This window comes from Microtus pennsylvanicus, chromosome X, assembly GCF_037038515.1.
Source record: "Microtus pennsylvanicus isolate mMicPen1 chromosome X, mMicPen1.hap1, whole genome shotgun sequence".
In the NCBI taxonomy this organism is placed as follows: Eukaryota; Metazoa; Chordata; class Mammalia; order Rodentia; family Cricetidae; genus Microtus; species Microtus pennsylvanicus.
Genome location: NC_134601.1, coordinates 30,853,937 through 30,881,525, shown reverse-complemented (window position 1 = coordinate 30,881,525; position 27,589 = coordinate 30,853,937). Strand labels below are relative to the sequence as shown.

Below are 27,589 nucleotides of genomic sequence, written 5' to 3'. Positions count from 1 at the left end.
ACAGTAAAAGGTTTCCCTTAGGGTCTAATATTTCCTTAGTTTCAGGCTTTTGTAAGGATTAAAGTCCCAGACATAGATTGCCTCTTGTGAGGTGAGACTAAAATTCAAGCAGAAAACAGTTTGTAATCTCCATAATAGACATGCCACTATTGTACTAGTAGACAAATACTGCTTGACAGTATGGTATTAAAGCTCACATGATTAATAGACAAATAATAAGGTAGATGACTTTCCACCCAAAGAAGCCGTATAGTACCTTCTGCCACAGTGAAATCTACCCAGCAGGAAAAAAAAGCTTCAGGCTAAATTCCAGTTTGATTTCTCAATATACTGTAGCCACCTGGTATGATTGATTCAACAACAGAGTCTTACTATCTGGTGGGCAATCAAGAAGAATGACAATAACATTTATTGTTTGGGGAACCTCTGTAGATTCACTGACCAACCATTAATAGAGTGGTATCTCACACTAGGTTTTTCGTTTAATAACATAGAATTATGAAGCAACATTATGCATCTACACAATGTAGCTCTATTCAAGCTCTCTCACTTTTTAAAAAATAGAGTTTGTTTTCAATTAGCTTACAAAACTGGTATGGGAGAATGGTCTGTATTCTGTCAATTATATTTTAAATAAATGCTGATTGGCCAGTAGCCAGGCAGGAAGTATAGGTGGGACAACCAGACAGGAAGAAGAAGCAGGTCAATGAGAACAGGAGAATTCTGGAAAGGAGGAAGCCCATTCCTCAGCATTTCTGACCCGACCAGAGAAGAAGCAAGATCTGACTGCCTTGCTGAATAAGGTATTGAGCCACATGGATAACAGATAAGAATAATGGGCTAATGATGGACTATATAAGTTATAAGAGTTATTAAGAAGCCTGACCTAATGGGCCACTTAGTTCATAACTAATGTAGACCTCTGTGTGATTTCTTTGGGACTTAACAGTTGCGGAAACCAGGCAGCACAAGGACAGGTGGGACAGAAAACCTCAGACAACACAAAACAGTAAGCTACCAAAAGACTCTTCTCCATATGCTTAATTTTAGTTAACTTTTCTTCACCATCTCCTTTGCCCAATATTCCAACGGCCATTTAAATGTCTCCATTCCCAGTATTTACAGGTAGGCATTTATTCTATTATCCTCCCACACTTTAGGCCTCTTCCCTCTCCCCCTAATTTAATGGTACCTTTCCTAGCTTCCTTGTTTGTATACACACTCCACTTTAAACATATAAATCTCAAAATTAGAAGCTAAGATCAGGAGAGACAGAGAGACAGAGACAAAGAAAGAAAGAAGATGAAGTATTTGCCTCTTACGATCTGTGTTGTTATTCAGTATAGTAGTTTTTCATTCCATCCACTTAACTGCAACTAGAGTTTCATTAACTATCCATCAGTTGATGGAAATCTAGGTTGAATCCATTTGTTAGGTATTGTGAATAGGCCAACGGTCCGAATCATCCTTTTTCCCCAAGTTCCCCCCATCCTCCCCTTCTCACTTTTCTCTCCCCATCTCCCCTTATACCCCCATCGCACCCCACCCCCAAGATCCCAATTTTCTCCCTGTCAGTTTTGTCTACTTCCCATAGCCAAGAGGATAACTATATGTTTTTCCTTGGGTTCACCTTCTTATTTAGCTTCTTTAGGTTCACCAATCGTAGACTCCGTGACCCTTATTTATTGCTAGAAACCAATTATGAGTGAGTACATCCCTTGTTCATCTTTTTGGGTCTGGGTTACCTCACTCAGGATAGTGTTTTCTATTTCCATCCATTTGCATGCAAAATTCGAGAAGTACTCTACTGTGTATATATTCCACACTTTCTTCATCCATTCTTCCATTGAAGGACATCTAGGTTGTTTCCAGGTTCTGGCTATTACAAAGAGTGCTGCTATGAATATAGTTGAACAAATGCTTTTGTCATATGATAGGGCATCTCTTGGGTAAATTCCCAAGAGTGGTATTGCTGGGTCTAGGGGTAGGTTGATCCCGAATTTCCTGAGAAACCGAAACACTGATTTCCAAAGTGGTTGCACAAGATTGCATTCCCACCAGCAATGGATGAGGGTACCCCTTCCTCCACAGCCTCTCCAGCAAAGGCTATCATTGGTGTTTTTGATTTTAGCCATTCTGACAGGTGTAAGATGATATCTCAAGGAAGGTTGGATAGGGGAGCAGGGAAGCACAATTCTTAGTTAAGGGAGCCACCTTAGGGCTGGCAAGAGACTTGAACCTAGAGTGGCTCCCAGGAGCCCAAGGCGATGTCCCCAGTTAGTTCCTTGGGCAGCTGAGAATAGGGAACCTGAAATGACCCTATCCTATAGCAATACTGACGAATATCTTGCATATCACCATAGAACCTTCATCTGGTGATGGATGGAGATAGAGACAGAGACCCACACTGGAGCACTGGACTGAGCTCCCAAGGTCCCAATGAGGAGCAGAAGGAGGGAGAAGATGAACAAGGAAGTCAGGACCACGAGGGGTGCACCCACCCACTGAGACAGTGGGGCTGATCTATTGGGAGCTGACCAAGGCCAGCTGGACTATGACTGAAAAAGCAGGGGATAAAACCGGACTCTCTGAACATGGCGGACAATGAGGGTTGATGAGAAGCCAAGGACAATGGCACGGGGTTTTGATCCTACTTCATGTTCTGGCTTTGTGTGAGCCTAGCCAGTTTGGATGTTCACCTACCTAGACATGGACGGAGGGGGGAGGACCTTGGACTTTCCACAGGGCAGGGAACCCTGACTGCTCTTTGGACTGGAGAGGGAGGGGGAGAGGAGTGGGGGGAGGGGAAGAGGGGTGGGAGGAGGGGGAGGGAAATGGGAGGCTGGGAGGAGGCTGAAACTTTTTTTCTTTTTGTCAATAAGATAAAAAAATAATAAAAAAATAAAAAAAAAATAGGGCAACGGTGAACCTGGATCTGCAAGTGTCTTAGTGATAGAAAATACAGTTCTTTGTGTATGCATTACAGGAGTGATAGAGCTGGAACTCATAGCATTTCTATTTATTTTTCACTCTTTGAGAACATCCCATAGTGGCTGTACCAATTTACATTTCCCAAATCAGTAAAGTAGGGTTTCCCTTTTACATACTCTCCATCATTTATTGTCATTTATTTTCATGATGATGATCATTCTGCCAGGAGATGGAATCTCAAAGGAGTTTTAATTTTTCCTTCCCTGAAATGAAAAGCATTGAATACTTTGAAAATATTTTAGCCAATTCTATTTCTTCTTTAAAGAAATTTCTCAGTTTCACAGCTCATTTTTATTTCACTGTTTGTTTTTTAGTTCTTCACATATTCTAGATATTAATTCTCCTTCAGTTTTATACCTAACATGGATTTTTTTTTACCATTCTGAAAGCTGTTGTTTCACTTGATCCATTACCTCTGCCATACAGAAGCTTTTTTAAAAAAAATGTATTAGATTTATTCATTTTATTTCCCATGAGTTTTACCCATATGTATGTACGTACACCACACGCATGTCTGGTGCCCTCAGAGCTAAGAGGGAGTTAAATTTTGTAGTAATGGATGTTTATGAAGCACCATGATAGTGCTAAGAACCAAACTCGGGTCCTCAGCAAGAGCAGAGTGCTCTAACACCTAATCTAAATTTTAGCTCCAATAAATATAATATATTTGGCATTTTGTTTTTTATTTTTAATTGTTTTTATTGAGCTCTATTTTTTCTCCATTCTCCCTCTTCCTCTCCCCCCACTTCTACCCACTCGCATGGTCCCCATGCTCCCAATTTACTCAGGAGATCTTGTATTTTTCTACTTCCCATGTAGTTTAGACCATGTATGTCTCACTAAGGGTCCTCTTTGCTATCTGGGGATTTCTGGTGTTGTGAATTATAGGCTGGTTTTTCTTTAATTTATGTCTAAAAGTCACTTAAGTGAGTACATATGATATTTATCTTTATGTGTCTGGGTTACCTCACTCAATATGATATTTACTAGCTCCATCCCTTTGCCTGCAAATTTTAAGATTTTTTCTGCTGTGTAGTCCTCCATTGTATAAATGTGCCACATTTTCCTTATCCATTCTTTAGTGGAGGGGCATTTAGGTTGTTTCCAGGTTCTGGCTATGACAAAAAATGCTGCTATGAACATAGTAGAGCACATGTTATTGCGGTACGATTGCGCATCCTTTGGATATATATATATATATATATATATATATATATATATATATATAGTCAATATAATTTAACTTTGTATCAATATACAAGAATCTATACCAATATATTTGTCTAAAAACAGTAACTCACAATTAAAAATCTATTATCCCATCATCCCTCTTTTTTTTTTCAAAAAGATCCCTGAGCTTATAAAATTCCTCCCCCAACCCTCAATCGTATACTAATTATAATCAACCCCTAAATGATGTCCCTAAACCCAAGGGCAAACTTTACTGGGAGAGGGGACGTCGTCCTCTAGAATTACTTCCAGCTGTAATAGGGGCGACGTTCTTTCTGGGGGATCCTGTGAAAGTAAAATGATGGTTAAATTTCAAGATCAATGTCTTTTAAAATTGCCAATAGTCTCTGAATATTTTGTGCAGGTCTGGCCAAAATGTTGTATAAGATGTGCACCATTTCAGCTAACCAAGTTGGAACTGTCTTGTGCAGCTGGTGGTGTATATATATATATATATATATATATATATATATATATATCTCCAAAAGTGGTATTGCTGGGCTATGAGGTAGGTTGTTTCCTAATTTTCTGAGAAATCGCCATACTGATGTTCAAGGGGCTGTACCAACTTACAATCCCACCAGCAATGCAGGAGTGTTCCCTTTACCCCACGTCCTCTCTAGCATAACTTGTCATCAGTGGTTTTGATTTTGTCCATTCTTACAGGTATAATATGGAAATCACAAAGCTGTTTTGATTTGCATTTCTCTGATGGCTAAGGATTTTGAGCATTTCCTCAAGTGTCTCTCAGCCATTTTAGATTCCTCTGTTGAGAGTTATCCATTTAGGTCTATACCAATTTTTTATTGGATTATTTGTTCTTTTGATAACCAATTTCTTGAGTTCTTTGTATATTTTGGAGAGGAGACCTCTGACTGATGTGGGGTTGGTAAAGCTTTTCCCATTCTGTAGGCTGTCATTTTGTCTTGTTGACCATGTCCTTTGCTTTACAGAAGCTTTTCAGTTTCAGGAGGTCCCATTTATTAGTTGTTTCTCTCAGTGTATGTGCTGCTGGGGTTCTATTTAGAAAGTGCTCTCCTGTGCCAATGTATTAAAGTGTGCTTCCCACTTTCTTTTCTATTAGGTTCAGTGTAGCTGGCTTTATGATGAGGTCTTTGATCCATTTGGATTTGAGTTTTGTGTGTGGTGATAGATATGGACCTATTTTCATTCTTCTACATGTTGATATCCAGTTATGTTAGCACCATTTGTTGAATATGCTTTTTTCCATCTTATATTTTTTTGCTTCTTTGTCAAAAACCAGGTGTTAGTAGGTATGTGGATTAATATCCAGGTCTTTGATTTGGTTACATTGGTCCTCCTGTCTGTTTTTAGGCCAATACCAGGATGTTTTCAGTAGTGTAGCTATGTAGTAGAGTTTGAAGTCAGGGATTGTGATACCTTCAGCAGTTCTTTTATTGTACAGGATTGTTTTGGCTATCCTGGTCTTTTTGCTTTTCCATATAGTTGAGTATCATTCTTTCAAGGTCTGTGAAGAATTTTTCTGGGATTTTGATGGGCATTGCATTGAATCTGTAGATTGCTTTGGTAAGATTGCCATTTTTACTATGTTAATTCTACCTACCCAAGAGCATGGGAGATCTTTCCACTTTCTGGTGTCTTCTTCAATTTCTTTTTTCAAAGATTTCAAGTTCTTGTCATACAAGTCTTCGGCTTGTTTGGTTAGAGTTACTCTGAGATATTTTATGCTATTTGTGGGTATTGTGAACAGTGATGTTTCTCTGATTTCTTTCTCAACCCATTTATCATCTGTGCAAGGGAAGGCTACTGATTTTTTGAGTTAATCTTGTATCCTGCTCCATTACTGAAGGTGTTTGTTTATGAGTTGTAGAAGTTCCTTGGTAGAATTTTGGGGTCTCTTATGTAAAGTATTATATCATCACCAATAGTGAGAGTGTGACTTCTTTTCTGATTTGTATCCCCTTGATCTTTTGGTGTCTTATTGATCTAGCTAGGACCTCAAGAATTTTATTGAATAGATATGGAGCGAATGGACAACCTTGTCTTGTTCCTGATTTCAGTGGGATCTCTGTGAGTTTCTCTCCATTTAGTTTGATATTGGCTGTTGGCTTCTTGCATATTTCCTTTATTATGTTTAGGTATCTTTCTTGTATGCCTACTCTCTCCAAGACCCTTGTCAAAGAGGAGTGTCAGATTTTTGTCAAAGGCTTTTTCAGCATCTAATGAGATGATCATGTGGTCTTTTATTTTTTCAGTTTATTTGGTGGATTACTTTGACAGTTTTTGTATGTTGAACCATCTCTGCATCTCAGGGATACATAGAAGCTTTTAATTTCTCGAGCTCTAATTTGTTGGTTATTGTCCTTGTTTCCTAAGGAAGTTTCATCAAAAGTTGTTGGATGTAGTTGTATAGTCTTGTACCTGGGTCCTTTATTAAAATGTATTGATCTACATGTTTATTTTTGTTCCACTGTGTTGTTTTTGTTACTATGGCTCAATAGTATATCTTAAAACCAAGTATGGTGATGACTCCATCATTTTCCTCAGAATTGCTATTTGCTCCTGTTTTTCAGCTACATAAAGCTGAAGACCATCAATATAAGAGTAGGGAGTGTCCACCCTTGTCTTATTCTTAATTTTTGTAGAAATGCTCCAATTAAATTTTGCATGATATTGGTTATAAGTTTGCGAAATAAAGCTTTTATTGCATTAAAATAGGTCCCTTTCATTCCTAGTCTTTACAGATATTTTAGTATGAGAAGATGCTCTATTTTGTCAAATGCCTTTTCTGCATCTATTGAAATGAAGATGTCATTTCTGTCCTTGAGTCTACTCTATTTATATGATACAGTCCATTCATTGATTTGCTTATGTTGCACCATTCCTACATCTCTTGAATGAAACCAACTTGATCCTGAAGAATGATCATTTGATACATTCTTAAATTTAGTTCACAATTAATTTATTGAGGATTTTGCATCGATATTTATGAAAGAGATTGGTCTCTGATTTTCTTCTTGTTGTTTCTTTATCTGACTTTGGCATCAGGATAATATTGTTACCTTAAAATGACTTTGAAAGCACTTCTTCTTTTTTTAAGTCATGAACTCAATCAGAAATGTTTAAAACTAAACCTTCTAGTCAGGGATGTCAATGTATTCCTTTGATCCTACTACTCAGCAATGTATTCCTTTGATCCTAGTACTCAGAAGGTTGAGGCAGGTGAATTTCTATGAGTTCAAGGCCAGCTTTGTCTACACAGTGAGTTCCAAGCTAGTCAGAGCTGTACAGTAACTCTGTCACAAATAAACAAACAAATAATAAATAAAACCAAACATCCTAACATAGTACAATACAAATACATACTAATTTGATACCTACATGCTAAGAAATGAGTTATTAAAATTAAAGTCCTATTCAATACTTAAAGACTTTGTTTTCCATAATTAAATCATTATAATCCTTATAGTAGCAGAACATTTTGTGTGTGCCCAAAAAAGAATGAAATTTACAGCATGAAGCACTTTCAAATATCAGTGAAAGAAGTTTCTGACAGTATCTGCTAATGTACCCGCATGCACAGAGCAAAGTGTGGCCATTGTCCCTTTCAGGAATAAGGCTGCATAAAGTTTATAGGACAGCATGGAAAGCTTAGATTTCATGACACACTGGAGGTTGAATTTAATATTTTTGTCACTGTGTATTCAGAAAAATGTTACTATTAATTGGTTCTTCACAAACCCCATATTCATGTCTTTAATCTCCCTTGAAGAGTCCCAACCTGCCATTTAAGAAGCAAAGGTGTAGGAGAATTCTGCTTTATTTACATTTTTCTCCATTTTTCTGGAGAAAGTTAATCAACTTTTGTAAAGGAGTTTAAAACATACAAGTGGAATCGCTTATTTAAAGTAACTCTTGGATATACACTCACTTTATTTTACTTGGTTGCATTTACTTAAATTAAAGCCTTCCTGTTCCAGGGTTCATACACTATAATCCCACTAAAATCTAGCCAAGTTTTACCTTGTATGGATCCTACTAGCTTTGGAGCATTTAGTAGAGCAGAAATTGTTTTTCAAATTATGGTGTTTTTCAGAAATTTAAAACCATAGTCTCAAGATTGAAACTTGTACCCATCTCCTGCTATAACATTGGAGAGTTCTAATGATACAGATGCGTCCATGTCACTCATACAGTACAACAAGAATACTGAACTTGAATGCAGAACAGCCACTTTACATTTCTCTTACACACCTTCTCAATCTTTCTTGTGCTAATCTACAAAATGAGAATACTAACCCTTGCATTTATCTCTGAAATGTGACAACCAAAAGAAAATAGAAAATAAACAGATGCCTTAAGGTGTGTTTCCACTGCCCCTCCAAGCACAGAGTGTCTCAAACCCAGTTCTGTTTGACAGTCCTTAATTGGCTAGGGGATTAGATTACGACACAGATCCTCTGTGTATTGTTTTCTCTATCTTCCATGTAGTTCCTCCTGTTAAACTGTTTCACAGGGCAAGTTTAAAGTTAAGATGTACTTGTTGGTATATCTTTGATAAAAATATCTGTGCTAGTTCTAGAGGATAGGGAGCTTTCCTAAAACAAAAGACAAAAAGTATGGGTATTATAGAGTGTTATATTTAGAAACTAATACTCAAGTAGAAAATCTCAGAGTAACCTAAAAATATTACATAAGGATTTTGAGGAGTAACATTGAATGATGAAATATAAATATCTAGGCTATGAGATTTAAGGAACTAATCTCATGTACTTAGGACACATAAGCAATGTTATTAATGATGATGACCCATTAATCTCGATGAATATGACCCTTGTCAAAATTCATGACTTGAGCCTTTCGCTGCTGCGTCCGCAGCCATGAGTATGCTCAGGCTACAGAAGAGGCTTGCCTCCAGCGTCCTGCGCTGTGGTAAAAAGAAGGTCTGGTTGGACCCCAACGAGACCAATGAAATCGCCAATGCCAACTCCCGTCAGCAGATACGGAAGCTGATCAAAGATGGGCTGATCATCCGGAAGCCTGTGACTGTGCATTCCCGGGCTCGATGCCGGAAAAACACTTTGGCTCGACGGAAGGGCAGGCATATGGGCATAGGAAAGCAGAAGGGTACTGCCAATGCCCGAATGCCCGAGAAGGTGACCTGGATGAGAAGAATGCGGATCCTGCGCCGCCTCCTCAGGAGATACCGTGAATCCAAGAAGATTGACCGCCATATGTATCACAGCCTTTACCTGAAGGTCAAAGGGAATGTCTTCAAAAACAAGCGGATTCTCATGGAGCACATCCACAAACTGAAGGCAGACAAGGCCCGCAAGAAGCTCCTGGCTGACCAGGCTGAGGCTCGCAGGTCTAAGACCAAGGAAGCAAGAAAGCGCCAGGAGGAGCGCCTCCAGGCCAAGAAGGAGGAGATCATCAAGACAATGTCCAAGGAGGAAGAGACCAAGAAATAGAGCTTCCCTCGAGTCTGTACATAGTGGGCTGCCTGTGGCCTCAGGTGGATCAGTCATTAAAATAAAACAAGCCTTTGTCTGGTGCCCTCTTTTTTGGCCAAAAAAAAAAAATTCATGACTTGAGAAAGTATCTCGGGGGACACAGGACAGACAGAAATATGAACCGTGGAACATTACTCCAAAAGAAAAATCTTTCTAGTGTTTGGAGTAGAATACAGACTTATATTCAGTCAGACACTGAAAGTAAACATTTTGGCAATAAAGATGCAAATATAAAAATGGCTATGATCTTCACTTGATCTTAGCCAAAAGGCCGAGAAGCGATTGGCTATGATCTTAAAATGCCAAGAAAATGCTCCTATATTTGTTTTTAAAAGAAAAATATACTCAATTATATCTACTTCATAGAATAAAGGAGGCTTGCACTATTAACTAGAAATAAGCAAAGATAAATGGATTCTCAGAGGGCAACAATCACCATTAAACCACATGATGCTACTCAGATCATTATTCTCATTACAATCATTTGCATACTGACAATGTGATTGTTCAGAGCTTATACTATGCAGGTAAATTAGAACCATGATTTCATATAAGAATATCGGGGTTTCTGTCATAAGTGAAATCTACTTAAAATTATTTCCATAAAGGTAAATATAAAAATAGTCAAAATCCATTGTATTAATTTAAAAAAATTAGAACAAAATAGAAGCAGGCATTCCCATTTGTCCTTGCATAGATTATATGCTCCAATTCTATATTATAATTTAGATTTTGTGTATTTTGTTTCTATATATTGATATGGTTTTCCCAAAGTCACATATCTGTTCTACCTGAATTTCATGTAGGACTAATAGTAGGTTTTTAAAATTTGAAGCCTAAATAGCAAAACAACCATTTTAATTGCCATGTCTGTGGTATGGGTTTCTCTGGTACTAGGGAATGTGACTTATAGTGCTTGAGAAAGTACATTCTTCAGAGAAAGCATTCATAATCTTATCTGAAACCCTCCTTTTTCCTCCCAATGGGTCAGAGTTATCCTCCTCCTCCTCCTCCTCATCATCATCATCATCAATCTTATACAATCCAGTATTTAATATATATGTCTTGCTGATCATATATGAAACTCCTTGAAGGCACAAACCACATGCATTTTCCTCATTGTATCCACCCTTGCACCTTGCACCTTGCACAGTGCCTAACATATGGCTTGTGCTCAAGGAGTATTTTCTAAGCCCACCTGTCCCTAATCAGTAATCCAATTATATCCCCGGATCTCTGACTGCTGAAGTGGTAATGCTTCAAGTCATGAACTTTTACATTGTTCTTATTTCTAAAGAACAGAGGGAAAGGATTTATAAACTTTGGTCTGTGCAAGCTGGAACAGATATATAACAATCTCTAGTTGTTTTTTTCCAGTTGCATGTGAAGAATATGAAGCTGGGGAGACAAAGGATTTATCAAAGAGCATATAATCAGCCAGTGATGAAAATAGCTATGAATTTCTAGTTTTTTGCGCTTTCAAAACACTATAACAAGCACCAAGAGAAGTATGTCTTAGAAAAGAAGCGGAGGAAGAAACCAAATAGAACTGTCACCACAGTAACAGCAAGTTGTCACAAGATTAGTGACAGTGCCAAACAGAGTTGCCATACAGAGTTTAAGATTAATTAACAAACATATCTGTCTGATGTTTCTTTAAGGTCTTAGAACTCTAAAATTGGTTTGTCTGTTTTTAGGCAGGGATATGCTCAAGTCAGGGTCTCTCATTGCTTTTCTGAATGAGCCTCCTTCCTACTCTCTCTCATTGACTGCCCAGGAATATATTCCCAGACTAGGATCCATTCTGATAAAAAATCTGCTTGTTGTTTACATTCTTGCCAGCAACAAGGCACTGTCTCTGGCAATCCCCTAAAACCTCTTCTGAATCTGACTTGTGGGAATGTCTGGAGTTTTTCAAACAGAAACTGTGTGGATGTGTTCAAATTGGCTACTCTTTCTGCATAAGGTTCCCAGATGGGAACACGCAGATGACTTCAAGGAATTAGTGACTCAATCTTGACCCCGTCTGCCTAACTGCTCTTTGGCTTCACTGCACAGAGGAAACTAAATGGTGTCCTTTGATAACATCTACCAAATTAAAGTATCATCTCAATGACATCAGGGCTATTGAAAGAAATGGGGATTCAGATAGTACAAAGCATGAACTATCAATAAGTAATTCATCATCTGCATGAAATTAATGTGGCATGTGTCTGGAAACTCTAAGGTTTGCTAGTAAGCAAACGTAAAAATAAACATAACTATTATCTACTTCACCAAAGAATCAATTAGTCTAAGATACTCTCAAAAATTGTACTGTCTTTGCCTTTTCTTAGTCAAGCCATTTTATTAATCAAATTAATGCTAACTAATGATGGATTGAATTATTGTATGTCTCAAGGCCCAAGTTAATCATGCATAAAATCTTAGCCATCAAACCTGAAACCATTTTACTTACACTAATGCATTTATATACTGTCCACGCCCAAAATACCTTACTCTATTTCTATATATTATACATTATATATAGTGAGAGAGATATTCATCATATATTGTTATTAAAATAAAATTTGAAAACAAAGACAAGAATGAATTATTTGGTAAGGTATATGACCTAAATTATAATTTAATTTATAATTTTATTCATAGCTATTTCACCCAGAAGATCAAAGAAACACTTCAACCTTTTCCAAGTTAAGCATGATTGTTCTCCAGATCTCTTTTGTCTTTAACTCTGACTCAAAACTACATTAATTCAATTCACTTCATAAAGAATTCATGGGGAAAATGGTAGCATTGTATTTCAATAAAGGAGAAATATATATATATATATTCCTTTCAAACTTTAGCTTCATATTTAATAAGCAATTTTCAAGTACAGTAATTCTATTTACCATTCTATAAATTTTCAAGTTCACATAGATGTGCTAATAGGTATTCAGTTTCCATCTTGTGGAAACTGAAATCTTTTGTGTCTGCAAGGTGCTTGGCATCAAGACCCTGTGGGGAAGCAGGTGGGCTAGGCAGGCCGAGTCTAATGTTAATGCCAGAGTTACATCAAAGAAGAAACACCACCAGGTTCAAGAAGATTACTCAAGTACGTCAGGACTTATATTCCTGCTGATGAAATGGCCTTTAGCTCTATTCTAATTTTCTTATATTCTTAAATTAATTGTATCTTCTCATACAATTCCTGAAATTATAACACTGTTTCATAGTTTCTTTGTATCTTTCACATACCTATACTAAGTAAATATACTTTACTGCTATATTTCCATCAGACCTTATAACTGCTCCCTTTGATGGATTTGTTTTGGTGTTCTCTCAATTTATTGGGTTGTTGTTTTGCTTTGCCAAGTCACTTTCCAGTTTTACAATTAAAGGACTCTATTATGAACTAAGATACTGCTAACTTTGCAGTTCTCAGCAAATCTCAATCATCAGTTTATCAAAAAACAAACCAACTCATCGCTTAGTTACTTCAAATAACACCAATCATTTTTCTTTAGAGATCTTTAACTTTTCAAAGGTCTTAGCGTGAACAGCTTTTCTCTACTCTATGAACTGTCAGCTCAAATGGTTCAACTGAGAATTGCAGAGTCTACCTTGAATATAGTTCATTTACAAGGCTTTTATTTTCTGGAAGTTCATCCAGACTGTTGGGCCAAAGGTTTTCATTTTTTTCATTGCAGGTCTTTCCTTGGCACCTTGGCTATCTCACAACATGATGGCTACATCACAAGTGTGGGGTGATGTAAATGAAAATGACCCCCATTAGGCTCTTACACTTGAATTTTGGTCCCTAGTTGGAACGGTTTGGGAAGAATTAGGCGATGTAGCCTTGTCAGAGGAGCTGTGTCATTGGGGGCAGCCTACAGTATTTCTACTTAGTTCTACCTAGTGACCTTGGATCAAGATGTAAGCTCTCAGTTACAGCATTCACATTATGTTTGTCATGCCTAGTGCCATGCTGGCCACCATGATGATCATGGACTCTATCATGCAAATTGCCTTTCATAGTGTGTTATCACAGCAACAGTAAAGCAACTAGGATAAGCTGTGAGTTTCTTTTCTTTTTTCTTTCTTTCTTTTTATTTTGTTTTTGTTTTTTGTTTGTTTGTTCATTCGTTTGTTAGGGTTTCCCCTGTAGCTTTGAAGCCTATCCTGGAACTAGCTCTTGCAGAACAAACTGGCCTCAAACTCAGAGAGATCCAGCTGGCTTTGCCTCCCAAGTGCTGGGATTAAAGGCTTGTGCCACCACTGCCTGAAGAGTGTGAGTTTCTTAAACTGAAGAAGTAGAAGCCGTTGTCTCAAGTGCTAGGTTCAGAGACTGGCATTTTCATTTTCCCGATATTCTATTGACCATAAGTTCATTATTCCTTACCTTATAAAAAAGTTATAGATTCTTTGGATCATGTTTTAAATCTATCACACTGATGTAGCTACTACCAAATCTTTATTTTTTTATTGTTTAGGCTCTAAAACTTTTTTGGAATACAATTAAACTAAAGACCCTCTGAATTCCAATAATTTTAACATCCTTTATCGTTTATTTCATGGACATTTTCTTCAAAAATAAACTATTCACCCAAGGTATTCCAAAGCTTGTCCTTTAGAAATATAAATTTCTTCTTTATCAAGTATTTCTTTGTCATATTGAATTTTTCATGTAATAAAACACCCTTTGAGTCTATGCCTTCTTGCTTTATCTTTTCTATAAAGGCTCATACTGTCTCCAATCACAAATGGAAGCATTCCTTAACTATTCTTTGAAACAAGTGAAACATGACCCTAGCAATGCTGAAGCATGCATGGGCAGCCTGTTTACATTGGGTTTCATGGTCTGAGTTGATGAGGATGACCGGCCAGGTCTCTTCCTCAAGGAAGAGACTCCACTAAAACATGAACTTGGATTGTTGGATTCAGAGTCCAGAGCATTAACCATTACACCACGGGAGCGGGTGCATCCCCTACATACAGAAAATTATTCCAGAGCAACACTATTTAAAAGTGAAAGTCATCTCAAGCAAAAGAAGAATGGGCATGGGGAAGAGATGTGCAGGAGACCAATGTCTATATGTGTATAAGCCTTTCAAAGCCTCTCTGGGCCTACTGGAGTCTGAATTCAAGAACAAAAAAAGATAGTTGAAAAGGAGTAGGCAAAAATAAAAACAACATGACATTTGTGTCCAAAATCATTGGGCAGTGTGTGAAGGAGAGAATATGAACCCAAAAAATGAATTATGCATACATGTGACCTCACCATTAAAATTCACTCTGTACTCTATAATATTCTTTTGCATTTTCATGCATTTGTAATTGTGAAAATGGGATCAATTTGTGCATGCTAAGCAAGTGGTTTACCACTGAGCCACATTTTCAATCCTTCCTTACAATCTTTATAGACTCTACCCTACTGTCTAGTTAATTACTATTCAAATTTCAGACCTTAGCTAAATTATCACTTCCTTGGAAGTCATTTCCTGACTATGTATGTAAGCCAATTACCTCAGTGAATCTAGGCCTTTATAATTTGCTTTACTTTCCCTTATACTGCAGACCAATCTGTTTATTTCTGCCTTCCTAATGGTTGTTTCATTGAACAGTGGTTGTCTAGTGTCCTCCATGAAAGTAGGGCTTACATTTTCTTGAGAAATTATTGTACTCCAAGAAACAAATATGTCTCCTTCTAGTTAGAAGATATATACAAAGTAATTGCCATGGGGAAGAAGAAAGATAAAGGGGGAAAGACAAAGAAAAGAAAGGAAAGTGGAAGTAATGAAACAGATGATGTTACAAAAATACAAAAAAAAGAAGTTTGTTACAAGTTGAAGTTAAAAGGAAGTACCTATTGAGAATATAAGATGTGAATTGGACATTGGAAGAGAAAATAATATCTAGGTGTATAGGTATGTTGAAAAATGGAGGGAAGACATTCCAGAAAATGGGGCAACACATGAGCAACGGAAAAGTGGTACACATTAGTCTGATTAGAGATTTGTTCGTTCTGAAGACCAGCTAAAAATATGCCCAAAGGGATAAGTTAAAGCCAGATAGCATACTTTTTACAGGCCTGAATAATGAGTTATGGCTAATGACCTATAGACAAATGTTCCTTTCTGCCTTGATAAGAGATGCCTTCCATTTGTAGTGAACAATGTAAATGCAGAGACTCATAACTGCTCAAGGTGCTGAGAATAAATAACTGTTAAGAATTCTGTCCTGCTGTTACCGAAAAAGCATGGGATAAAACTGGACTCTCGGAACATGGCGAACAATGAGGGCTGATGAGACGCCAAGGACAATGGCACGCGGTTTTGATCCTACGCAATGTGCTGGCTTGGTGGGAGCCTAGCCAGTCTGGATGTTCACCTTCCTAGATATGGACGGAGGGGGGAGGACCTAGGACTTACCACAGGGCAGGGAATCCTGACTGCTCTTTGGACTGGAGAGGGAGGGGGAGAGGAGTGGGTGGAAGGGGAGAGGGGTGGGAGGAGGGGGAGAAGAGTGGGAGGAGGGGGAGGGAAATGGGAGGCTGGGAGAAGGTGGAAATTTGTTTTTTTTTCTTTTCTTTATTCTCCTTTTATCAATAAAAAAATTAAAAAAAATAATTCTGTCCTGAACAAGATAATTATACCATGCCCTCTAAGACTCAGTAGGAAGGGGAAGACACTCGCTGTGGAAGATGAGGCAGAAAGAACATACAAGCAGGAAGATAGGGAGAAGGGCTATAAAACACCATCTCTGGGGAAGATGTAGCTATTAAAATCCTGAACTGACAGCAGCTGTTGCTACCTGCATTGGGCCTGCATGAAACTAGCCCCATCAATAGTCATTTACAAATGGGAGAGGGCTTTACCTTGAAATGATATATTCTGGGAAAAAGGGGCTCATTGTCATTGCTTGCAGATCTGTTGGTGAGCCAAACACATGGTCACACAGATGGCCTTGCTTAAAGTAAGTGAATCTCAAAACAACCAGAAGCCATGAATATGAAAAGGTATTTGAAAGAATAAGAAAGTTTTACTGGGGTGAGAGGTGAGATTAATTAGAATGCATTTAATACATAATGGAAAACTTCAAGGAATAAATTTAATCAATTATCAAATAGAAAATAAATGAAAGAATGCCACAGATATGTGAGAAGAAAACTTTCATTTTTTAACTTCCCCATATTCTTTCCCATTTGATAGGATTTGTCCTGTCAAGATTTAAAAGCCATATTTAATCTAGGTCCCCAAATTACTCCCTTCATGACCCTATTATGTTCCTGAGTGTGAATAAGGCTGAGACTAGAAGTCATTGTTGATTACTGTTTAGCGGAAGAAAAAAAAAGGTGTAGTGTTAAACAATTACATTTCATTTTAAGGTTTTCCCTGAATAAAGATAGGATCATGTCCAATTCAAAGGAACAGCATTCAGAAAAAAAAAGGAATAGTTCTGATGCATTTCTCACTGCTATCGGACAATGGTTTTACCCTGCAAAAATTTCTTTCTTTGTATAGAAGGTTCTTCTGTCTATGTGTTGCATTCATTGGTTGAATAAAGAAACTGCCTTTGCCTTTTTTGATAGGGCAGCACTAAGGTAGGTGGAGTAGACAGAACTGAATTCTGGAAGGAAGAAAGCAGAGTGAGAGAGAGCCACCATGGAGCTGCCAGGTCAGACACGCTGAATCTTTCCCAGTAAGCCATGACCTCATGGTGACATACAAATTAGTAGAAATGGGTTAAATCAAGATGTGAGAGTTAGCCAATAGGAGGCTAGAGCTAATGGCCAAGCAGTGTTTAAATTAATACAGTTTCTGTGTGATTATTTCAGGTGTAAGCTAGCTGGGTGGGATGAAAAGCAGGTCTGCTCCTCTTACGACAGTTTCTTGTATTTGTTTAATAAAATGTGATTGACCAGTAGCCAGGTAGGAAGCATAGATGGGGCAACAAGGCAGGAAGTAGAGACGGTGCAATGAGAACAGGAAGATTCTGGGAAGAGGAAAGAGTAAGTCTGCAGTCGTGAACCAGCAGCAGGGAAAGTAAGATAAGAACGCCTCATTGATGAAGGTATCAAGCCACGTGGCTAACATAGACAAGAATAATGGGATAATTTAAGATGTAAGAATTAATTAATAAGAAGTCTGAGCTAATAGGCAAACCAGTTTATAATTACTGTAGACCTCTGTGTGTTTCTTTGGGATGAATGGCTGTGAGACTGGGTGGGACAGAAATCTCAATCAACACCTCATACCTACAACTTATGGGTATTTAGAAAATCACTCTTGAGTCTCTTTTTCAACAAGTGTCATCAAGATCAGTATTCGGGTGTGTGTGTGTGTGTGTAGTATACTACTCATAAGAATATATTTGGTATCTGGTCATGGTAAATATTCTACAATAGTATCATCTCTACGTGTAGAAAGTCAAACTTTAGTGAAAAATATTGATGACACCACTGGTCTCCAAGCATGGATTCACATTTTATCTGCTATTTAGTGGAATAATATGGATTTTATGATACAGCACAAAATCAGGATCTTGGAGTCAGACTATGAATAAAATCTGTGGTCATCTATCCAAATTATTTCAGGGTCAGTTTCTTCATCTCTAAAAGTGAGATATGACAATTTGATGTGTTGTTACAAGAATGCACATAATATGTTCAACACAGCTGCTAACATTCAGTAATTATTATTATTTCCTTTACCACCATAAAACATAAAGCATAGGTTGAGTTAGAAGTTAGTACATTATTCTTTTTTCAATATTTGAGATGATTTATCTACAATTTGAAATTATCTGTTCAATTGAATAACATGAATTAAGACTTTATTTACAATTATTGAACAGCTACTATGTGCTAGACTTTATGCTAGGTATGTGTTAAATATCTACTCTATGCCTAAAATTATTCTACTTTTCCTGGAGAATAAAATTATCAACAAAATCTCTTTCTTAGTTTATACATTGCAGACAGTTCTGTCACATGTTGACTACAAAGTCAGCCAAGTTATTCAACCCAGTCTCTTTTCTTTGTGTTTCTTGAGTCACTAAACAGTAGTCTTGTTTGGAATTTCTATTTTTCAATATTTAGTTTAGTTTGAAAACATCAGATTTATCATTAATAAACTAAAGCTCTCGTTGCAGTATTTTGCACACCTCAAACAGCTGTGACTTTTGTTAAAAGCTTTTTTTCTTTCCATTAATATTTGTACCTGATTAAACTTCAATACAGGTGCACATGGCTTGGTAATCATACTTTTATATTTTGCATGCAGATTAGTGGCACAGGAATTTGCATAAATTTGTTATGCACTGATGCAAAAATGAATGCTCAAGCAACTTTTATTTTTATCTAATCAAATCACTGCTTAATGAAAAACGACTGACTGCTTGCAGAGGTGCACTGAGCCACACTCTGGGGACTCCACGGATTTACAATTCAGTGGGAGTTCCCTACCAGGGTTTGACTTCAGGACAACTAAAGTCCTAGTGAAATCTCTGCTCTGAAAAAAGCAATCTGATTTACACAACTCATGAGGAGATACTTACAGATGGGACTTCTTTATTAAAATTCACTTTGCAAAATTAAACACTTAAAAGAAGTCAGAAGGGGTCTGTAGCAACAGCATCAATAAAAAGCACACTGGTAGCCCACAGAGAGGCTTAACAATTATACTGTCCCCAAAGAGATTGTAAGCCTTAGCAAAATGGTATCAGAATCAATAGGGCAGGGATGTTTAAATCCCTTTTGTTGACTTATCACCTTCTAGAAGAGAGACATGAGGGCATATCCTAAGCTTCTGTTGTCCAATCAAGTGTTAACTATGAACACCACTAGCCATATACAGAGGGATATATACATTTATTCATTTTTATTTTAAGTTTGGAATTTTTATTGTTTATTATTTTTTATGCATAGGTGTTTCTCCTGGCTATACATCCGTGCACCACATACATACCATGACTTCAGAGGCTAGAAGTAGGTATCAGATACTCTGGAACTGGAGTTACAGATAATTGTGAGCTGCCATGTAGGTGCTGGCAATTTGATCTAAATTATCAAGAAGAGCAACCTGTACTCCTAATATCTGAGCCATCACTATAACCCAGCTTTATACATGAAAAAAAGAGATTGATCCTATATGGTTTCATTTCTTTATGTGTAGTTGATATCTATATCGAACAAAATTTTCAAATTATATTCTTTATTTATATTTCATCATTATAAATAAAAGCTTTAAAATACAAAAAAGAATGAAAGATATTAAAAAGAGAAAAAAGATCTTTATATCATGTTTACATTCCCAGTACATTCTAATTTACTGTTTTAATACTACAAAGAGGGATTCAATAAATATTTGTCTGAATGAATAAATGTACTCTGAAGTTCCTGGCACAGTTACTGGTCCTTCCATGTGTTTGTTTTTTGTCTTTTCTTAATAAGTTAGTAAGCTACTGAACAAATGAATAAACTGCTTATACTGTGTCTCACATCAAATCCAAACAATAAGTAGAATGTTAGTTGAAAATACACAGAAAGCTTTTACTCAATAAAAATTCTACAGGACAATTAGACAACTGTGCTTTAAAAGGTCTTAAACCCTTCCCTGTGAACTTTGTAAAAATAAATGGTTTGAATATACACTATTGCTTTCCAAAACATTTTCAAAAGTAATCTGCAAATGTATTTTCTAAATTCTTAGATATATTCAAAATTCACAGTTCATATATTTCCTTCCTAAATGGCAGGAATTTTTTTCTCCACCAAGATTACTTAAATGTATTCAGTCCATGTTTTTATTCACCCCATTTACAGGTCTTACTTTCTCCTTCTTCCTGACCCCATTGAATCCGGCCACCAATCCCATTGTGCACAGCAAAGGCATTCTTTTATTCAGAAGCCTGCATTCTGGTTTTCAGCATAGAGCACACTTCTATTGAGTAATCCTGCACTTGCCCTGTGCTTAGTTTAGCTTGTTAGCTGCTTACAGGTAGGCTTAATAAAACCCACACTCTTCACTGGCTTCCTACTTGGGGTGGGATTCCTTCACTCTGCTCTCTAGTCTAGTCCTAAAATTATGTACATGTCAGCCATCTTTTAAATATCTGTATCTAATCTAAAAGCAGCAGCTGAGAAGTGTGTGCCCTTGCCTTGGTTCAGCACAACTTATCACTGGAGGAAAAAATGTACACTCCATTGAAGGGAAGTCTGTAAAGTTATCTATATATGAAAGATTTGGCATACTGTGGCTGCACAGGACTTTTTTTCCCACTAGTTTCAAGTTCAATGAAGCAAGAAGCAGACTCTTTTTCTGCCTTTGGCTAAAGGAAAGCTCAAAGGCTATTAAGTTTCCAAAAGGCTTTGGGAAATACCAAATGACCGCAGGGAACTCCCATGTGCTCCTAAAATTTTATGCCGTGTAACCAGAGAACATTTGAAGTTTCTTTGAACTAATGATGATTTTTACATTTTAAAGTGGTAATTATTACAATATAAGCCAAAGTGTTTACTTTCCTTCCATTGCTCCACTGTGGCTTGCAACCAGAGGGGGGTAAACTCTGAGCTTGAAAAACACTCTTTTAAAAGCTCTCTAAGCCAACTGCAATTACCTTCATAAGAGAATAATAAAAATGAATAAAACAAAGATTTTGAAACTAAAATCAGCAGTAGCAGAAAAAGTCTGTAGCAAACAAGTGGCTTTGAAACAGATAACAAGAGCAGTGAATAACATTGAAACGTATATATATGTGTGTGTGTGTGTGTGTGTGTGTGTGTGTGTAATTCAACATATGTGTGTATGTGTAATATTTTTTTATTTATTTATAGGTTTAGTAACACTGGGGGAGAAGTACCTCAAGTAAACAAGCCCCTCAAAACAAGAGGAAATACATGCCTATCACTGCATTTCAAGGTCAATTACATCCTCTAATGAGCCGTGCCAGCTTTTGCTTAGCCCTCTGAGTTGGTCTCAAGCAGAATTCTAAGCAGAGAGTAATTTGTTTTTCTATACTTCTACAAAAATTATAAACAGAATAACAGTTGGTTTATTTCAAGCAGGTCAGCTCTATTCAGAACAGACAGCAAAAATACTACTGTAATGTTTTAGAATGATAACACACTTTTATAAAATATACTTTTACGTCCACACTCCTTAGTTGTCATTGAAACCAACAGTGAATCTTTCTGCCAGATTTTGTAGGAGATCAAAAGAAAATTTTGTCTTTCTTCTAGAATGGATCTTTCATGACTCTGGGTCAAAAGCTTTCCTTGGGGGTTACCAATAGTTAAGGATCAACAGTTTGGGGTTAAAATGTTAGCTACACCTTCTGGCATAGAAAGCACTTCCTTTGAATACATGACTTTAGAATATTTATCGTCAATCAAAATCTCAAAGCACTAAATATGTTTAAAGCACTTATTATGTTTAAAAACTAAATGCTGTTTTCTTATTTTACACTTGGTATGATCTAAACATTATATAGTAAGTACTCTTTTCAGTGTTATTAAATAAACATATACTGGGTACCTACTATAAACTAGCATAGTATTGCCAAAAATTCCAAATAAATGAAAGGCTGAGACCCTTGCCCTTAAGGCATTGCAATTGTCCAAGGAAGTATAATTTACTTGTATGTGTACAATCATCCTAAACCTTTAGTGAAGTAAAAGGATTGCATTAGAGGCCTCACACTTTCTATTTTTTAGAATGACAAAACCTCCCACAGTTTTTTACTTTAGAATCTACCCCATGCACAAGGTCAGCAAAATCCCCAAGGAAATAACAGTAAGTACTTTCAAATGCTTATAAAACTGGACAAAATGTTTTTGAAAACACGGTTGACCCTTTTTTCTTCTCACTGAATAAAATGAACCTAAGTCATCACTGCCAAGATTATGTTTGCAATAAACAGATTTTGAGATTATCAGGCTTAGGAGTATTGCTTCGGTTTTTAAGCACACAATAATGTCACAAAACAACTTTGTTTTCTCCTCTACTCCAAATATTGGTCTGTGTCTATAATTTAGTTCAGAGAACTTTGTTCAGTTAGAAGCAATTGAAAAACTTGGGACAAAATGGTCAAATTACCTCTTACTATTTCTTACTCATCAACTCAGTGAGTCAAAATAGCTTTGCAAAGTGCTATGAATTATGGGTTTTAGCTCACTATTTATCTACTGTATTATTGCATTATATGAAAGTGATTTTCTCCTGCACTGAATCTCAGAATTGGTTACACTAATATCTGAATAATTTAGGTACCATTTTGTAATGGTAAGCAATTTTACTGACCCATGTTGCAATAAAAACCAAAGAAGTTCGCTACTTTGTTTCTTTGTTTCTTAGTTAACTGTCATTTAACTTTGTTACCATCACCATGTAAAATGTGCATATTACAAAAAATGTATGTATGATTTTAAATGAATATAGACATAAGAAACAAGAGGTTCACTTCATATCTAAGTATACTTTTTTATTTCATGACATAGTTGAGCTATTAGATAGCTAAAAATGGTAGACTTTTGAGGAAAAATGAAGAGCCCACCCAAAGTCAATTATTTATCATCTTGTGCAATAATTTGTTTCAGAAAATTTGAGTCTACAGAGCTAGTTCCAGGACAGGCTCCAAAGCCACAGAGAAACCCTGTCTCGAAAAACCAAAAAAAAAAAAAGGAAAAGAAAATTTGAGTCTAAACAGAAACTCTGTAAATTGAATCATATCCCCATTGATTTATATTACAATATAAGAGATGATTTGCTTCTATTTATGAACTTTGGTTGGAAATTTATATCCCTTTAACCTAATTTTTCACGCCCTTCCATTTTAGGTTAACTACAAATTGATAAACAGATATTTAAATATCCCAGAGGAATTTCAGTTTATTAAAAATGATGTGGACATCTCCAAAAGAAGTACAGAAGACTAACAATATGATGAATCACATCATAATGAACCCTACTGTAAGAGTGGTACCTCATTAGCCTTCTGTAGGAAGATGCACTGCTGAAAAGGTAGATGTGGGGGAGAGACATTGAAGTGTTTTTGCCATGCTGTACAAGGGGGAAATCTACTTTGATATCAAAGCCATTGAAAGGATCTCTAAATGTAGGTCTTACTTCTAGTGAGTTATGCACAAGGGCATTGAACTGGACACTGCAGCTTTAATAACCTCAGAGTCACCACTGCAGATGTCTACACCAACACAGGTTTGAAAGAGAAGCAGATGGCTGGAAAACTCTTACTGAGATTCTCTAATGATTTCCAAAGGTATAACAGCAAGTAGCTTTTATGTATAAATGATGTTCACCATATGGTAAAGCATGATGGAATATTTTACATAAAAATCAAACTATTATGGCAAGATTGAATAAAGCTGAGGCCAATTAAAAGTAAAGTTTCTTCAATAAATAATGGACTAGGTTTAGAACACTAAGCCTAAAACAAGCTATCAAAAGGGGAAAATGGAGAAAGAAGATGTAGAAAGAATAAATGGTCTCATAATTTTAAAAGCTTCGCTTTTTCAAATACAGATCATGATTCCATTAAGGCCTGGGACATTATTTTGAAAATACACTGAATCTGAAACTTTGTAAGCAGATTAAATACAATATAAAATGAGTACTAATATAACAGACAGTAACTTGGTGTTCTAATAACTGAGGTCCACAAATGCTGGAAATAAGTATTACATAATCCAAGTCAATAGTTCAGCAGAAGTAAGTTTGGAGAATGGAAATCCGAGTATCCAGATCGCTGTCAGCAAACTAAACACACTGTCTAATCCAATGACACCTTTTCCTGAAAAATGGATAAACTGCCCAAATAGCAGGTCCCCAGTAACTGCAGACATAAGAGAGAATGTTTATGTCACTATTGTAGGCAGTAATAGGTAAGCATCAGTTAATGGAAGCATTGACGGGTCCTATTGATCAAGAGGGGAGAAACAGACTGATGACTATATGCTTCCTGCTGATAGTTTCTAGCAAAATACACCTTTTGTTCACTTCCTAAGACACCACATCCAACAAGTAGAATAGAACAGTAAGTACAATATTCCTTCCTTTAAACCAGGCTGCACTATTAGTTTTCCCAACAGATGGGTAGTTTGCCACTTGTGGTGGTTTGAATAAGAATGGCTTCCATAGGCTCATATATTTGTATGTTTAGTAACCAGAGAGTAGAATTCTTTGAAATGATTAGAAGAATTAGGAGGTATGACTTTGCTGGAGGAAGTATGTCATTGGGAGTCTTTGGGGTCTCAAAAGACCATGCCAGGCCACTCTCTCTCTCTTACTCATTGTGGCTCATAATGTAGCTCTTAGCTACATGTCTAGTACCACACTGACCTGTTGCCAAGCTCTCTGCCATGATGATAATGGACTAAGTCTCTGAAACTATAAGCAAGGACCCAATTAAATCATTTCTTCTATAAAAGTTGCCTTGGCTTTGGTATCGCTTCATAGCAATAGAACAGTGGCAAAACAACACTACAGGACTAATGATATATATTATATATTTAGAATCACACACACATACACACGCACACACACAAACACACACACACACACACACACACACACACACACATATATATATATATATATATACATACACACTCTGAGTCAGGTGAGTCTCAATTTGACAATTCCAACAGATAAATATTCAAAGAACCAAAGTTGGATCTCTTCCCCCACCTGCCTGCTGTCATCTGCACATCCATAAGTCTACCTCTAGATTCAAGACCCGAAATGCCTCTTTGTTTATAAGCCTCCTATGGCTTCAGTTGCTCAAGTTTTACCTTTTCCATCCATCATTCCACCTGTTGTATCCTCCAGACCCACAGGCCTAGCTCCAGATTGATGGCCATCAAATACATTTTGTTCACGAGCCACCTTGATGGGTGAGAAGCTCCTTTCCTCTCACACCCTTCCCTCCACATGTTGACAGATATACACCCACAAAACTAACTCTAGACCCATATTTTGAGAGACATTTTTTTAAGTCCAATGAAGCAGCTCATCCGCCACCGAAATCCAGACTAACTCCAGTCATGCAGCTCCTGAACTGGCTCAATCTACGGAAAGGAAATATATGTCTTACTAGACATACAACCAAAGTAGTCCACATGCCAAAATCAAATTGTATGAGCAAAACAACATGAATGAGAGAAAAAGCCTGCCTTTCGTCAAACCTTCTAGGCCTATAGATGTGTTCTTTAATGAGATCTACTTCAATAAATCTCATGACACAGAATTTAAAAGTACAATCATAAAATTTATCAAAGAATTAAAGGAATTTAAACAAAAGCCAAACACTTCATTCAGTTTAAAGAAGATAACAATAAGTGTATGTGTCATGTCCAAGAAAATTCAAATATACACGTTAATGAAATAAGGTAGATGATTAAAGATGTTTGAAAACTGAAAAAATAAAGAGATAGAAACATTGAAGAGAACACTGACTGAAATGAAGATGGAATTGAAAAGTTCAACACTCCAATTAGAAAACAGGAAGGAAAGCCTTACTGGTAGAAATCAAACAGAATACAGAACATTAGAACTCAAATATAAAGGAGGTGGTCTAGACAAAACAAACAAATAATCTGAAAAAATAAAAGCACAACAAATCAATGTGAAAAAAATGTGTAATAACATGAAAAGGAAAAAAAATCTTTGAATTATGCGGAATATGTGAATAATAAGAATTCCAGAACAGTGGCATAGACCAGATCTTCAAAAAAATTATAGAAGAAAATTTCCCAAACTAAATAAAGGTACACTCACACAGGTAGAAGAAGCACATAGGATCCAACTAAACAAGACCAAATAGAAACGTCCCAGTGCATAACATAGTTAAAAATTAAGCATCCAGAACAGTGGTTCTCATCCTTCCTAATGATGTGACCCTTTAATGCTTTAAAAATCTGTAGTACAGTACGTTGGAAAATCTAAGGAAATGGATAAATTATTTTCACCTAAAATATGAAAGTTAAGCCAAGAAAAGATAAATAACGTAAAAAAGGCCCATAACAAAGGGACAACTGAAATCATAATAAAATGCTTTCTGACAAAATAAAAAAAGAAAAGAAAAAAAAAACCCTCGGACCAAGATGGGTTCACAGCCAAAGAAGAACTAAAACCAATACTTTTTAAACTAAAGAAGGACACAGGAAAAACTATATACCAATGTCTCTGATTAATACAGATGCTAAAATACCAGCAAATTGAATACAGGTACATATCAAGAATATCATCAACCATGATCAAGTTGGCTTTATCCCAGAATTCTTAGAATTATAAAAATGAATAAATATTCTATATAAATGAACTTTGAGACAAAATCACATAAAATCTCAATAGATAAAGTCCTTTCACAAAATCAAACATACTTTCATAATAAAAATTCTATAGAAAGTAGGACTGGAAGCAATGTACCTCAACATAATAAAGGCCAGAGAAGACAAACACACTGTTAATATTATCCTAAACTGAGAAGAAATCCCCATGAATATTAGGAATGAGACAGGGCTGCTCTTTCTATTCAAACTTATTTCAATCTAATGCTGGAAGCACTATGTGGCAATAAGGCAAGAAATGGCAAGGAAAGTGATACAGTCAGGAAAAGAAGAAATAAAATTGTCCCCATTTGCAGGTTATATTATATTGCATATAAGAGGTCCTAAACTGTCCAACAGGAAACTTCTAGAAACAACTGACACTTTCACAAAGTGGTAGGGTATAAAATGAACTTAGAAAAAATAGTGATTTATTGATACACCACCAACAAATACATTGAGAAATAGATCACGAACAAACTCATATTATAATAGAATCAAAGACAATAAAATATCTTGAAAAATAAAAAAGAGTTAAAGGGTTAAA

The 27,589-nt window shown here is 36.5% G+C and overlaps 2 protein-coding genes across 2 annotated transcripts in view; one reads left to right on the top strand and one right to left on the bottom strand.

Moving 5' to 3' along the window:
* Positions 1 to 27,589, bottom strand: part of Il1rapl2 (interleukin 1 receptor accessory protein like 2) — a 1,189,456-nt gene that overhangs the window by 996,178 nt on the left and 165,689 nt on the right. The window lies entirely within an intron of this gene.
* Positions 9,066 to 9,770, top strand: LOC142841389 (large ribosomal subunit protein eL19-like). The gene has a single exon (XM_075958223.1). The coding sequence runs from the start codon at positions 9,084 to 9,086 to the stop codon at positions 9,672 to 9,674; it is 591 nt and encodes a 196-aa protein (XP_075814338.1). The 5' UTR covers positions 9,066 to 9,083; the 3' UTR covers positions 9,675 to 9,770.